At 39.0% G+C, this 14,532-nt stretch overlaps 1 protein-coding gene across 1 annotated transcript in view; it reads right to left on the reverse strand.

Annotated features, from left to right (window-relative positions):
• Window positions 1-9,245, reverse strand: part of agbl1 (AGBL carboxypeptidase 1) — a 94,672-nt gene extending 85,427 nt beyond the window's left edge. Inside the window, exons 1-3 of the mRNA XM_077740126.1 lie at window positions 8,928-9,245; window positions 2,765-2,828; window positions 312-458 (exon numbers count right to left, since the gene is read on the reverse strand). Of these exons, the coding sequence (XP_077596252.1) occupies window positions 312-458; window positions 2,765-2,828; window positions 8,928-8,981 (265 nt within the window). The 5' untranslated portion in view covers window positions 8,982-9,245. The remainder of the gene's footprint in view (window positions 1-311; window positions 459-2,764; window positions 2,829-8,927) is intronic.
• Between the last annotated feature and the right edge of the window lie 5,287 nt (window positions 9,246-14,532).

Below are 14,532 nucleotides of genomic sequence, written 5' to 3' on the forward strand. Positions count from 1 at the left end.
CACACGTAAGACTCTTAAAACCAGGCAACAACAGACCAGACCTTTCCTCAGGTATATTTCCACCATCTAGGCTTCAACATCAGCTGTTCATCCATTCTTTTTAAACACAATTAGTAATCCTTGACAGGAGCTATCCCTGTTGACTTTGGGCAAATGGTGGACTATACCCCAAACTAAAACTACTAACATAGGCAGCAACTATGACAAGTTTTACGGGACCATTAGTTATCCACAAAAAATATATATTTGCAGTTTGGCAGGGTCCATATTTTCTGTCAGGGGGGTCCGCTGTATTTCCTTTATGATGTTACCTTTGTGTCCAACTTTGGCCACCAGGAATAGTATGGGCAACAGAACGGTGAAGTCCGGACTGGGCAGGCTGCCGTTTTTGACAAGTGCATTTAACAAGGCCTCGCTTCCCCCTTTACTGATCATGTGGTCAATACGATGATCTGTACCTGAGACAAAGGAGTCATGGTTAATCGGGCACTTCTGCTTTACTTGCAGGAAATGTGTAAGTTAAAAATAAAACACTCTTATAAGGGTGTCGAACACATGGCTCTCAAGCCGCATACGGCGTCCTGGCAAAATGAATGCGTCTCTTTGCGTCTTATCATATTTTGTATAAACTGTGGCTCTTTGCCTCGTTTCATGTTTCCCTTATTTTTATTCTATCTCAAAACAGATAATAAATTATATTTAAAAAATGTTTTGCATTTCTTATGCTGCTTTTGATGTGAGATGTGGCTCTTTGACATTCACAGTTTAAAACTTTTGCTCTTTGTGTCTTAATTGTGCGCCACCCATGCACTACTATGTAACCAGAACCACATGCCATGCCAGGCTGCGGTCCTTCGATTGTGCCAAATGTATGCCGACAATGCCATTCTTTATGTTCATCCGAAAGATGGAAAACATCCTGACAGATGTAATGGCAAGTGTGTATAACTGGCTTGAAAAATCCCACGTGTATTTAAACATATTTAAGTCTGTCTGTATGTACTTCTCAAAAAGAGCGACAACTGACAGTGATCCTAACATTTTTTGTGTAAGGTAAATCAGTCAATGTTATCCAAGGATTTAAATACCGAGGAATCACTCTTTACTCACACTTGTATATTATAAAAACACTGCATACATAAATTCATTCATTCATCCTCACAAGGGTTGCGGGGGATACTGGAACCTACTCCAGCTGACTTTCCCGCAGGAGGCGACACCCTAATTCAGTGGACAGCCGATCGCAGGGCAGGAGGAGACAGACAACCATTCACGCACCCACTCATACCAAGGGGCAATTTACAGTGTCCAACCAGCCTACCATGCATGTCTTTGGAATGTGGGAGAGACCGGAGTACCCAGAGGAAACCCACACAAGCTCAGGGAGAACATGCAAACTCCACACAGGTGGATAGACAGATAGATTTGAATCCAAGACCTCAGAACTGTGAGGCCGACACGCTAACCACTTATCAACCAGGCCGCACACTAATACAATTAAATTTAATTTGTTCATCTTTAGGTTCATTAGAAGCAATCTTACTCCTGAGTCAGCAAAACTGTATTTTTCCATGAGCATCATATGACACATGACTTACTGCCTAGCAAGTTGGCCATTGGCCGCAAAGACAACACTAAATCCAACAGAAACCGTTTATAAGCAAGCTCTAAAAGTATTCAGTATAACTGATTATGATGACTTTGTAGAAACGAATCCCCCCATCTTACCCAGTGGCGAGCCATCGGGGACTTCAAGGCCTTCTCTGCTGGCCTAAGAAATATCTGAATCATATATGATATTTTGTCCATCAATACTCATTAAATAATTCCAAATTGTCTGTTAGATTCCTTTCATTGTTTTTCTCCCTGGTTGCAATGCTTCCAGATGTGTGTTTTCATATTGAAGAATTTAACCAATCACATTTCAGCCATTATTTGTTGCTGGGGTCAGAAATCTGCCTCAAGGCCTTCACAATCAGTTCTGCAGGCTCTGCTGCATCAAACAAGCGTCGATAAGACTGTTGCTTTAACCAATCAGATTTCGAGTTGGCAACACCACAATGCCTTGTCGCGGGCCTAGGGATACGTCATTGCCTTCTTGCAGGCGTAGGAATATGTCATCGCTTTCACCAACTATGTTGGCAAGTGATTAGCCACAGCTACCTAACTATATCTGGAGCTAGCTGCACAAGAAAATATATTGTTGTGTTGATTTAAAGCCATTTTCAAGACGAACTATGCCAGAAATACCACAGGACAGGCTCGACTTTCAGCATTAGCTTCGATGGCGATAGAAAAGAAGAACGAAAGAAAGGAGAATGGATATTGTGTACAGTGAAAAAGGATTTTTGATGAGTAAAATATGACTATATTCCTAAATAATATTTAATTGTGGGCCAGTTCTGGAATCTGAAAAGCTCCAGTGTTTGTATTTAATCACTAAATGCTGCTAGGAAGTGGATTTTATCCCTTTATAGTGCAATTGTTGCCATTTCGCCATTGACGTCCATCGCTGTCTTTTCCCGGGGAAATCACCCCCAATGCACGGTTGTAATATCTGAAAAACTCCAGTATTTGTCTTTAATCAATAAATGCTGCTAGGAAGTAGATTTACCCATCTTTATCCATTTTTGATTTATTGATTATCTTTTGTGTCGCAGCTGTAGCTGCAGTCGAGGTTTTATAGCCATAAAATAGTTTTTGAGGGTTGGATTGATTTGTTGAAGGCGCTTCGAGAAAATGCACGGACCGCCACTAATCTTACCTGATGACAAAAGTTCATCCAGGACTTTGAGAACATTTAAGGTGCTGTCAGCGTCTGCTGCATTCTGGAGAAACAAAGAAAAACTCTAGTCTAGTTGGAAAAAATGCTGTGTATAAGATGCCTATATTCAGTGAACAGACAGCCTGCTAATGTTAGCAGAAACTTGCATGACAAACATGGCAAGGTTTTTTCCTTAGTGGTAACACTCATTGACTGTCACACAGCAGCAGTGTTGGAACTAAAGCCGTTACATGTGTTACGTTACATGAAACCATTTTTTTCTGTAACTTCTAACATAACCCCTCACATATTTCAACCTATAACGGCCCTATAGTTATTATTCAAACATTGCACAGAGAAGCAAGCTGAGTGCGGCACGGGCACGCCGTTCCTGTCCCCTGCAGGGATCAGACTGGCATTCTCTTTCAAAGATGAATTAAAAGTCCCAGGGTTCACCCAGATTTCCTGACACTCTACATGTGTGGGGATGCTACTGGCTGGCTTCATCGTAAAGCCTGCCTTGATTAACAACAAAGGTGCTAACACTTTTTTTGCTTCAAGATCTACTTTTCTAGTAGTCAACCACCTCCAATCTACCATGTTAAAGCGGCCATCCTCCTGCAATCTTTTGGTGTGAAATTTCCAGGTAACAAAACTCTTTATTTCAAAATGAGTGCCTAGAGATAAGACTAATATCCACATTACGAAAACTCCAAAAACGTACATGCATTCGTTATCCGTTGTATTATTTAGAAAATATTGTCGCAGATGCATTGAATCTCTCTCTTATGTACTTTTGACCGCTGTTAGTCTTCACGGAGACCAGTCTAGGGTGTAGTCTGCCTTTTGCCCAAAGACAGCTGGGTTAGGCTCCAGTAACCCCCGCAACCCTTTCGAGGATGTGCGGTATGGAAAATGCAGGAATATATGTGGTTGTCTCTTAATACAGATGAAAATAGAAGCGATCTTGTTTATATTACTATAGAAATTGTAATTAGCACAGGAATCTAAGCTGCACCAATAATTTTGTATAATAAAACAAAAAAAAGTTGTTCAAATCTACATTGGACTGGATTGTAGATATTCACATTTCATTGAAGGAATATTTATTAAAATAAAAAAATAAAAGGACAAACCTCAATAGCCCGTAAACAAGAAAATATATGCAATGCAAATAAACTCTACTCAACTATAAGCAACAGGTTTAGAAGCAATAGATAAGAGTTGCAGCTTTTGTTCAGAATTTTCCATTAATATTGTAGAGCAATAGATAAGAGTTGCAGCTTTTGTTCAGAATTTTCCATTAATATTGTAGATGTCTATAAACAAAATGGCATAAAGCTTGAATAAAAGTCACATATGCTGTAACGGACTAAGTTTAATCTGGCAGGTTCTTGTTTTGTGTTAAGGACAGATCATGTCTGTCATCTGTCCCCATGTGAGCTTTGAACGATGTGGAGGAAGCAGATGTCTTTGCTAAACCAACCACCAGCCATGGTTTGTTTTTTTTGCATTGGATCATGAGACATAAGGATCACAATCATGGTTGAACCAATTCATAAAAATGCAATGTTTGCCCTTTAGTTGTGAATTGAAGACTTAGACTAACAAATCAATTAGCAATACTTTAACTTGAAGTATGCTTTGCGATAATAAAAGTATATTGCATTTTTGCAAGTGTTTTTTTTATTAGTAATTAAGTTTAAATAAAACCTGTAAACAATAAGCACAGGCAAACATATCAATAAGCAACACTGTCATTCAATGTATAGATTGCTATATAATATATATATTTGTTTCGATCTTCTTTTTGCAAAAGCTGTTGTTGTTTCAAACACTTAACATGTGCTTCAATTGTGGGAGGTTTATTACTGATTGTATAATTGGTTATCTCTTAATAACAAATGATGAAGAGGAAAGAGGATTATTTACTTTACAGTGTAAAGTAAAAAATCCTCTTTCCTCTTCATCAAATAGACATGGAAAGTGCACATTTTAACAACTATGCAATTTGATCATTGTCTTTATTTCTCATGATCTAGTCACTAGATCATGAGAAATAAGGACAATGATCAAATTGCATAGATGTAAAAATGTACACTTTTCAATGATTTTTCATGATCTAGTGGCTAGATCATGAGAAATAAGGACAATGATCAAATTGCATAGTTGTGAAAATGTACACTTTTCCATGTGTATTTTACAATTGGGCAGAGAAGAGTTGAACAGTGCTGCCGTGTTACGTATTATTTGCGAAATAGCTGAAAATTGGATTGAAGAATTTGGTGAATACTTTCTGCAGGGCACAAGGAGACGGACAACCATGCACACTCACACCTATACCTAGGAGCAATTTAGTGTCCAATCAGCCTACCATGCATGCCTTTGGAATGTGGGAGGAAACCAGAGTATCCAGAGGAAACCCACAGAGGCCATGAGAGAACATGCTAACTCCACACAGATAGACGTGACCTGGATTAGAACCCAGGACCCCAGAGCTGTGAGGCCGACGCGTTAACCACTCGTTCCACCGGGCTACCCTTAAAAAAAATTGTAATATAATTTCATTTAAATATATTGCAATTCTCTTAACTTTCATTGCAGACAGACTTCAATAACTGTGAAGGAAAAATATTATTTGTACATGATGCTGGTTTAAAATTGAAACTGTAATTATATAATTTTTCCTCATCAAAAATGAATTGTCATTTGTAAAATGTTGTTTCAAACTTTATCTAGGTTTTGTAGTTTATAAGTCCTGCTTTGGATATAGTTTTGTTTTTTTTGTTTTTTTACTGGACCCTGCATCCATCTCTAGGGAAAAGCTAACAAAAGCAGCAGAATAATTTGGTAGGTTATTTATTTTGTTCATTGTTTATGTTCCGATTGATATACTGCATAACATTTTTTCATCAATAATTTGAAAATGAAATCATAGTATCAGGTACTAACTTTTCCCCGATCACAAAATTGTAAAAATTTAATAAAGCAATGATCACATGGAACCAATCACTTAAAGAAGAAATTTAAGATCAATTTAAAACTTTTTTTTCATTTGCAATGTAAAGTTGTTTTTTAATTTTATGTCTGGGAAAAATGAAAACCTCAGAATCTTCATCACCGCCTCTTCTAGTGCTGCCTTGTGTCTTTTCCTGAGAGCTACCTTCTCTAACTTATATATCATGGTTGACCTGACCATACTACTGTAGACATTTTCCTTCATCGTCAGTGACACTCTCCTATCACACACCTGATATTCTCCTGCAGCTGTTTCAGCCTGCCTGGACCAGTTCTTCTGGTCCTTTTCCACATTCTCCATTTGTCTGCACTATTGAACTAAGGTACTTGAAGGTACTTCAATGTTCCTCCTGGAATCTTCTCATTCACACACATTTCCTTGGAATTGCCCTCTAGTCCAGGGTTGGGCAAAGTTTTTCTGGCCCGGGGTCCACATTGACTTTAGAAATTTTACAGACGGGTCGGGTCAGCACAAGATACGATACATATAAAAACTGCGTTAACGGTACATATGAAAAAAAACAGGAAAAAAAGGACTAAAGTATTAACATACTCATCACTCATCTGGGATTTATGGGGTGCTTTTTTGGTTTTCATCAGACTGAAGGTTTGTTCACACATATGTAGAGCCAAATAACACCAGAATCTTCTGTGCCATCTTCTGGATGTTTGGAAATTTGGTTGCCCTTAATGAAACCTAAAACTCAGAGACTTTCGGGGAGTTGAACTTGTTACATTGGAGATCAATCAGTTCCAACTGCAACTCCTGCGGAACCATTTCCAGGACTTGTGAGAAAGGACATGACACCAGATGTCAGTTTTTCGAAAATCACAAAACCGACAGAAGAATTGCACATGCAGGTCATCCAAAGATTTCCAGTATTTTTCACATGCAGGGGCCTCTTAACGCAGCCAGTGTGAGGAAATTATCAAATGACTTGTCTGATATATGCTTTTAAAATAAAACCAGCTTGGTTTTAAAGGCGGAAGGTTTGCTTGCATTTCATGCACAAACTCTTTTCTCTTGTAGCTTCACATTCAGCTCGTTCATGTGTGTCAGAATGTCCACAGTAAAAGTTAAATGCTCAGAAATGTGTCCAATAACAAACTAGTCTCCTGTTTGAGCTCCCACACACATTTACATACTTTTACTAGACTAGTCCACCATCTATTGGGGAAACGAGAGTATTACAGGGAAAAGAATGAGGTCATTGATATTTACTATAATTTGGACAACGTCGGCGGACCGGATTAATAAGCCTATGTGGCCCGCGGGCCATAGTTTGCCCATGTCTGCTCTAGTCTCACTACAGAACACAATATCTTCTGCAAACCTCATATTCCAAGGAGCTTCCAGTCTCAACCCACTTGTCAGTCTATCCATTATTGTGGCAAACAAAAAGGGGCATATCGGCCAATGCACCTTGGGCTTTGTGACCTATATATTTATCTTAGATCTCGTACCCTTTATTTTTTTCTACTCTTGCCTGTGCTGTCAATATCCCTTATCTTTTTAGCTAATCTCATTTCTCGTCTACACTTCTGCACTTCTTGGTTGAACAAGTGCCAATACCAATCTCGCCTCTTACGTCCACCCAATGCCAATCTCGCCTTTTACGTCCACCCAATGCCAATCTCGCTTCTTCCTTGAAAGCCAAAGCACATTCTTCATTCTTGAGCCTCCACCACTGTTTCCTCTGGTCTTTCTTGATCTTCTGTACCATTACACTCATTGTAACAATTCAGCTCACCATGTATATCTTTAGAATGTGGAGAGAAACCAGAGTTCCCGGAAAAAAAAACCACACAGGCCCTAGGAGAACATGCAAACTTCACACAGGTGGACTGACGTGGATTTGAACCGAGGTCCCACACTGCGAGGCTGACGCATTAACCACTCACCCACCAAGTCGCCCAAAGTGGATAGTTAAAAAAAAAAAAATAAACAGGCACCACTGAAGCTACAAATGGTGAAACCACGAAATGGTGAATGACAGTAGCCAAAACTCAGTCAGTGGGTAATGCTAACTCCTTGGATAATTCTGCACTGTACTGTTTGATTTTCTTTGATGTTGTACACCCTGTAATAACTGCTATTCACAGAGGGAATTTGCAATAAACTTTTATTCGACCGGAGGTCGTTGATAGGCAGGATTCTGTAAGTGTCTGCGCCTCGTCTGCGCGTTGTAAAATTCATGATTGGCTGGTCACTAGATGACATCACTAGATGACGAATGTCGCGAGATTGTGCGCACCCCCTGCAGCGTCACTACGATATCGCATCAACGGTCAACAGAACTCTTACATTGCTCGGATTCTATAAGTGTCTGCGCCCCGTTGCGTTGTAAAATCCATGAATGGTTCTTTCAATTGGTTAATTTTTAGTGGTTAATGGTTCTTTGTAGGCATTTGGAATCTTACTCAATCACGGGAGTACAAAAATATATTTTTAGTATTGCAGATTTACAAAAAATAGTTACAAAAATATTTGTCTATGTAATTCTACGCGATTTTCCCACAAAAAGCATACGATGAAAATAGTCACAAAAATAAAATAAAAAAACCTGATCAACCGCCTCCGGTCGATTATGCTTGCTATGTTACCTTTATTTGATTAAAAAATATGTTTTCTAAGTCTGGTGGTCCCAGGCATTACACCACCATGACATGGGTATGCCCCACTATTTGAGAAGCACTGATTTGAGAGAAATTCTGTGGTTCATCTCTGTACTGATTTATAACTTCTATCTGGTTCAATCTGAGTCTTTTTCCTGATGAGGGATTTGCATCTTGGACTATGGTATTTATATTTCTTATCTCAATTTTTGGCCAATTTTTCAATAGTAGATTTGTATGCTTGTTTTCATGACTTCCAACTTCATAAATTGAATCCGGATAAATGAACTTATTTTATTTTCTAAAAAGAAGACAATTAGAAAATTTAATTTAATTGGACAACAAAGTCTGTTATTACATCTGCATCAAGCTAAATAACATTTAAATATAAAATAACTCAAAATATCACTCAAGCCATCTAAGATTTAATTACATTTATATATCTGATCTTCTACTTGCTATCTAACCTATAATATGAAAAAAAAATTAAAGCAACAATAGCTTGCTAACTTAAACTGCTGATCCCTACCTGTAAAGTTGAAAATATAGCTCTAAAGCCACTGGAGTTCTTTGACAATGACATTCTTGGTTGTTCCTTCTCTCTGGTAGTCGTGAAATGAATGGACAAACATGGGGAGGTATTGGAAAATTGAAAACAAACAAAAAAGGCTGCTCGAAAAAGGAACTAAAAAACAACAACAACAAAATTTACTCAAAGAAATACGTGTTGGAAATCCGATGTGTATCACTGTTGCATCCAACTGTCAGACATAAAGCAATCTAGTTGAGTCAGAGAGAGAGGAGAGAGAGAAAAGAGAAGAGAGAGAGGGGAAAGAGAAGAGAGAGAGAGGAGAGAGAGAAAAGAGAAGAGAGAGAGAGGGGAAAGAGAAGAAAGAGAGAGAGAGGAAAGAGAAGAAAGAGAGGGAGAGGGAGAGAGAGAGAGAGAGAGAGAGAGAGAGAGAGAGAGAGAGAGAGAGAGAGAGAGAGAGAGAGAGAGAGAGAGAGAGAGAGAGAGAGAGAGAGAGAGAGAGAGAGAGAGAGAGAGAGAGAGAGAGAGAGAGAGAGAGAGAGAGAGAGAGAGAGAGAGAGAGAGAGAGAGAGAGAGAGAGAGAGAGAGAGAGAGAGAGAGAGAGAGAGAGAGAGAAACAGACAGAGTGGGAAAATTGTAATCAAGACGGAAGCTACAATTATTTATGAGAATTAAGCAGCAGTACTAACCTGTATATGTGTATAGAAAGCCACTATATTCCGTCATTTAGATAATTATGACCATGTTGGTTGAATATGCATTGTCTGTCGTGGTCGGCACATATGCATTTCCATATGTAATTCTATCCCAACAGGATAAAGAGCTCTATAAAAAAAATGGTGCATTGGTGTTGAGAGGTCTGCCACTAAAAAAAGGCTTGACAAGACCAGTGAGGCAGCTGCAGAGCAAACTATATTCAGTGGTTGGATTCATTCTCAGAGGATTAATAGCTAAGTACTTCAGTTTGGCATCAATATCATATGCACAGTACACAAATACTGTAAACATGCACATACAATACACACCCATACATCCACACATTCTATAGCTTGTCTCCTGACTCATTACAAACTTCTCGGGGCTCATTACAGATTTCTCAAATGTCACACATTAAGCACATCACACCTGAAGTTTCCAACACATAAAGGTGCACGCAGACTGCCTTGAAGTGCCTTGCAAAGTGGACAATGAAGGCAATACTGTGATCCTTCACCACTTCCCCGGGTCAACATTTGCTGCTTCAGTAGAACACGTTTTTTTTATTTGTTTTTTTCAAAGTTTGTCAAAAATCCACGCTGAAACTTGGAAGCGGAAGACAGGAGATGAAAAATGGCGGCAAAAAGCATTGAATTACATACATTCCGCATCGCAAAGCGGCCCGGTGGGGCGAGTAGTTAGCGCGTCGGCCTCACAGCCCTGGGGTCCTGGGTGCAAATCCAGGTCACATCCACCTGTGTGCAGTTTGCATGTTCTCCCCGGGCCTGGGTGGGTTTCCTCTGGGTTCCTCCCACATTCTAAAAACATCCATGGTAGGCTGATTGTAAAATCTAAATTGCCCAGAGACAGGTGGGATTGACTACAGCACTCTCCTTGACTCTAATGAGGATAAAGCGGTTCAGAAAATGAGACGAGAGATTAGAAAACAGAAAGACTACGCCGAGCCTTTTCTAGCACTGTGTGGATTTTGAATCGCCGCATACAATGCCTCTTAAACATCCTGCATCATGCAATGCATCATAAATGAATTAACCATGCATTGCATCAAGAAGGAAGTAGGGAACATTCAGTAACCACAAGGATTAAAATAATCATTCAGATGGAGAATGCCCTATTGAGAGAAGCTGATTCCTCAGGATACCAACATAACTAAAACCAAAGCCAGGACCTTTTACGATAGCGTAGCTCCTGACAAAGATAATGGCGAATAACCTCGGCTTCGTTACAGTACTAAGAGTGAGTGGGGTAGGCAGCAAAACGCTACGTCGGAAGAGTTCCCTCACATAATTCAAGAGAATGGTTGGTTATCTTCTGGAGCAAGTTTTTTAAACATGGATTAGACTGGTCATTTTTGGAAGAGGATGCCTAATAGACGAGTGATTGAATTTCTTCACCTTCTCTAAGTGTAAAGTCAACTTTTATTTAATACAGCTGAAAGCAGAGTTGGTGTATGAATCGTTGTTTTTACATGATGTGCACTAAATGCACCGCGTGGCGGATTGGAGTTTCTAGTCTACCAAAACGTCATTGTATAACTTATTATGTATATTCCGTTAAATTTACACAACTGTGACCATCTACCTTCTTCTTGACCACACCACTTTAACAGATCCAGTCTCCTTTCCTGCCTCCACTAATCTACGACCTCTTGTTTTTGCTCCCAGGATCTTGACCACACTCAGCCCCACAACCACAGACCACGGACCACAGACAATAACTTCGCTCTCACTCATTGTACCCTTCACTCTGGACTCGACGACATACTCGACGGTTACCTTCCACGACCAACTACTCGCCTACTCAACTCCCATTCCAATAACTGCGAGAGGGAATTTATGTATCCCTCCGCCTGCGAAAAGGCGTTGGTGTTACCGAACCAAATTCTACCTACGTATCTACGTAGATACGCAGATACCCAGATGCGCAGATGCATAGGGTCGCAGGGGCGCAGAGGCGCAAATCGGAAGATAGAAAATAGGCAGATAGATAGATAGATACGTAGACACGTATAGTATAGTAAATTGTAATTTAATATTCGGGTGAAGATGAATGAAGTACAGTGCACTGTATTCACATTGAGATACATCGTTTGATCTATAATCTTTTCCAAGATGGCGCCGTCACACGGAAGCCAGTGGCAGTAGCTCTGTCCACACATATTTCTTAATATATTCCTTTTTACTTTACTTTGTACTTAATACTTTGTACTTAATTGTTTTACAACTTTCTTTGTTTTGTTAGCCTGGCTTCTTTATGTTACTTCTTTTTTGGAACCATTCAGCCAAGCCTACGCTGTCATACACATTGGACTAGCTGTTACGCAGCAGAAGGAGCAACACCTCAATACCGCTGGAAATTCGGAGCTGGACAAAAGTGCCGGGAGAAGAAGCAACAAATGTCCGCAAAATGCATATACACAGAGAGCACAGAGTATAAATACTGGTATATTTCTAGACTTGTCCGGTGGGGGCTACACAGAAAAAAATAAAAAATCTGGAAAGATAAATTGGTAGAAAGTCTCTGTTATCAGTTAACCCAATGTTACGCCAAGCATAGATTTTTGTTTAAAAGAGTTTTATTGGAGGCAGATGTTTCATCAGCAGACTAACTGCAGGGTCAATGAGTGACATCTCCTAATTCTAATTAGCCTTTAAAGTTTAAAGGAGCCCGTTTTTAACAATTGAACGGATATAGTTTTTTCTCCTTGTTTCCATTCATTGACAGAAGTATAAATTCCAGTAATATACCATTGCATTGGCTTTAAATAGACATTGGTGTAACTCAGGCCTGACTGAAAATACTTCTCCTTCATCACTTGAACTGGATCCTATTCACAGGATTAGATAAAATGGCATGTGGGTCAGCTGGGACACACAAAGACAGCCAAGTTGAGAGTTGACTAAAGACATTAGAATGTATGGTTCCTCTCTTGTGATTAATATTTCGCTATGATCAGTTTATATCTAAGCTTTACTCATTTTGACTTCAAGCATTATTGGCAAAATTTGTCAAATGAAGGAGTGTAAGGTTTTAAACTAAATGCTGTGATAACAGCAGATCATGTCCGCAATACCAGCCCTTGCAAAACAACACCTTGCTTTTTTATGCAGCATTCCAAGGACAAAAATACAGCATTTTATTTGAGATGTTTTGCTATTACATTTAATATGGGTGTGAAATGTGTACACTAAAAATGGATTGTTGATGTTTGATCTGATGATAGACATCCATTCTTAAACACAAACAAAAAGACATGCAAAGAAAAAATAATCAGGAATAATGAGCAACTGATCAAAGTGCTTAACAAGAAGAGACATACAGTTCAATCTTACAGAGTACACCCACTGTCATAAGTTAGAGCTTTTTCACTGGTTAATTATATGATTGTGTCATACATCAGAATTTTTTTCGTGAGATTGATATGGATTGGGGCAGTCCGAAGGATGAGTGGTTGGCTCATCGGCCTCACAGTGGGAGACCTGCGTTCAAATCCACGTCGGTCCATCTGTGTGGAGTTTGCGCGTACTCCCCAGGCCTGCTAGGGTTTCCTCCGGGTACTCTGGTTTCCTCCCACATTCCAAAAACATGCCTGGCAGGCTTTGCCCAGGTGTGGGTGTGAGTGTGCATTGTTGTCCTTCTCCTTTTGCCCTCCGATCGGCTGGCCACAAAATTGGACAAATTGAATTTAATTGTATTCAGTGTGTCTTTTATCTGTCGTTTAAAGACAACCTGTCAACACAGATTACTAGGTATTAAAATTCTTGGACTACATTGAATGTTTTTCCTTAGACAAAAACGTTGGAGTCATTGTTATGTTACAGTGGTACCTCGAGATACGAGCTTAATTCGTTCTAAAAACTGATTAATTTGTTTCAAACCCTTGAAAAAACACAAAAAAACTGGATATTGAATTGGAAAAACAATTTTATTTGTTCTAATTCGCCATCTATTAAACAAGCACAAAATAAATCGTGGTTTAATAGTACTAAAATGTGTTTAATAGTACTAAAGTTAGACAGATATCGTGGAGGGTAGAGACAACACGCTTGTAAAATAACATAAACAAATATAAATGACCTTGGATTTCATTGCAGACACTCAAAAATAGGTTTAATCTAATCTTACACTTAACTTTATTCTAATTTGGTGTTAAATTTTGATACTTTTCTTCTCCTGGGTTAGCTCTATTTGCTCCGCCTCCACCCTGACTTTCAGATGCAACCTATCGAGGGCTGTTTGCTTTTGTATTCGCTTCAAAATATTCCGAAAACTTAATGGAAATAAAACAGACTTAATTTTTCCTGCAAATTTAACAAAAGGAAAAACATGACTCTTATCTTTTAAAATATCTACATTACCTGATACTGATTGGACACACCAGGCTGCAAAGTCCTCCTTTCGTGAGTCCAAGAAATTTATATTATCTTGTATGATGGCCATCTAAAACATTCCCTTGAAGCACAAATAAAATTTCACAATTTAGTTATAGTTCATTTTAGTACAATGTTATAGGACAATATGTTTCTAGTACATTCTGCTTTGTTACGGTGGGATAAATATCAACTATAGTTCCTTTAAGGTTGCACATGCTTTGAAAGGCTTGTGAATCACTGTTCTAGATAAAAAAAAGAAATGTATGTCTTAAAGTGGCTAATGTGCACAATCTCTGTGCCCAATGAAAAATGCCCTGTGATTGTGCAAACTGCATCAAATCACCACTTTCAAACTTGGATATGCTGTCCAAGAGAACAAACAGGTTGTTAATGGGCCTCTACGTCCATCAATACCTATTAAATAATTCTAAATTGTCTGTTAGCTTCCTTTCATTGCTTTTCCCCCTGGTTGCACTGTTTCCAGATGTGTGTTTTCATTTTGAAGCATTTAACCA

The sequence above is a fragment of the Stigmatopora nigra genome, chromosome 2 (assembly GCF_051989575.1).
Source record: "Stigmatopora nigra isolate UIUO_SnigA chromosome 2, RoL_Snig_1.1, whole genome shotgun sequence".
NCBI lineage: Eukaryota > Metazoa > Chordata > Actinopteri > Syngnathiformes > Syngnathidae > Stigmatopora > Stigmatopora nigra.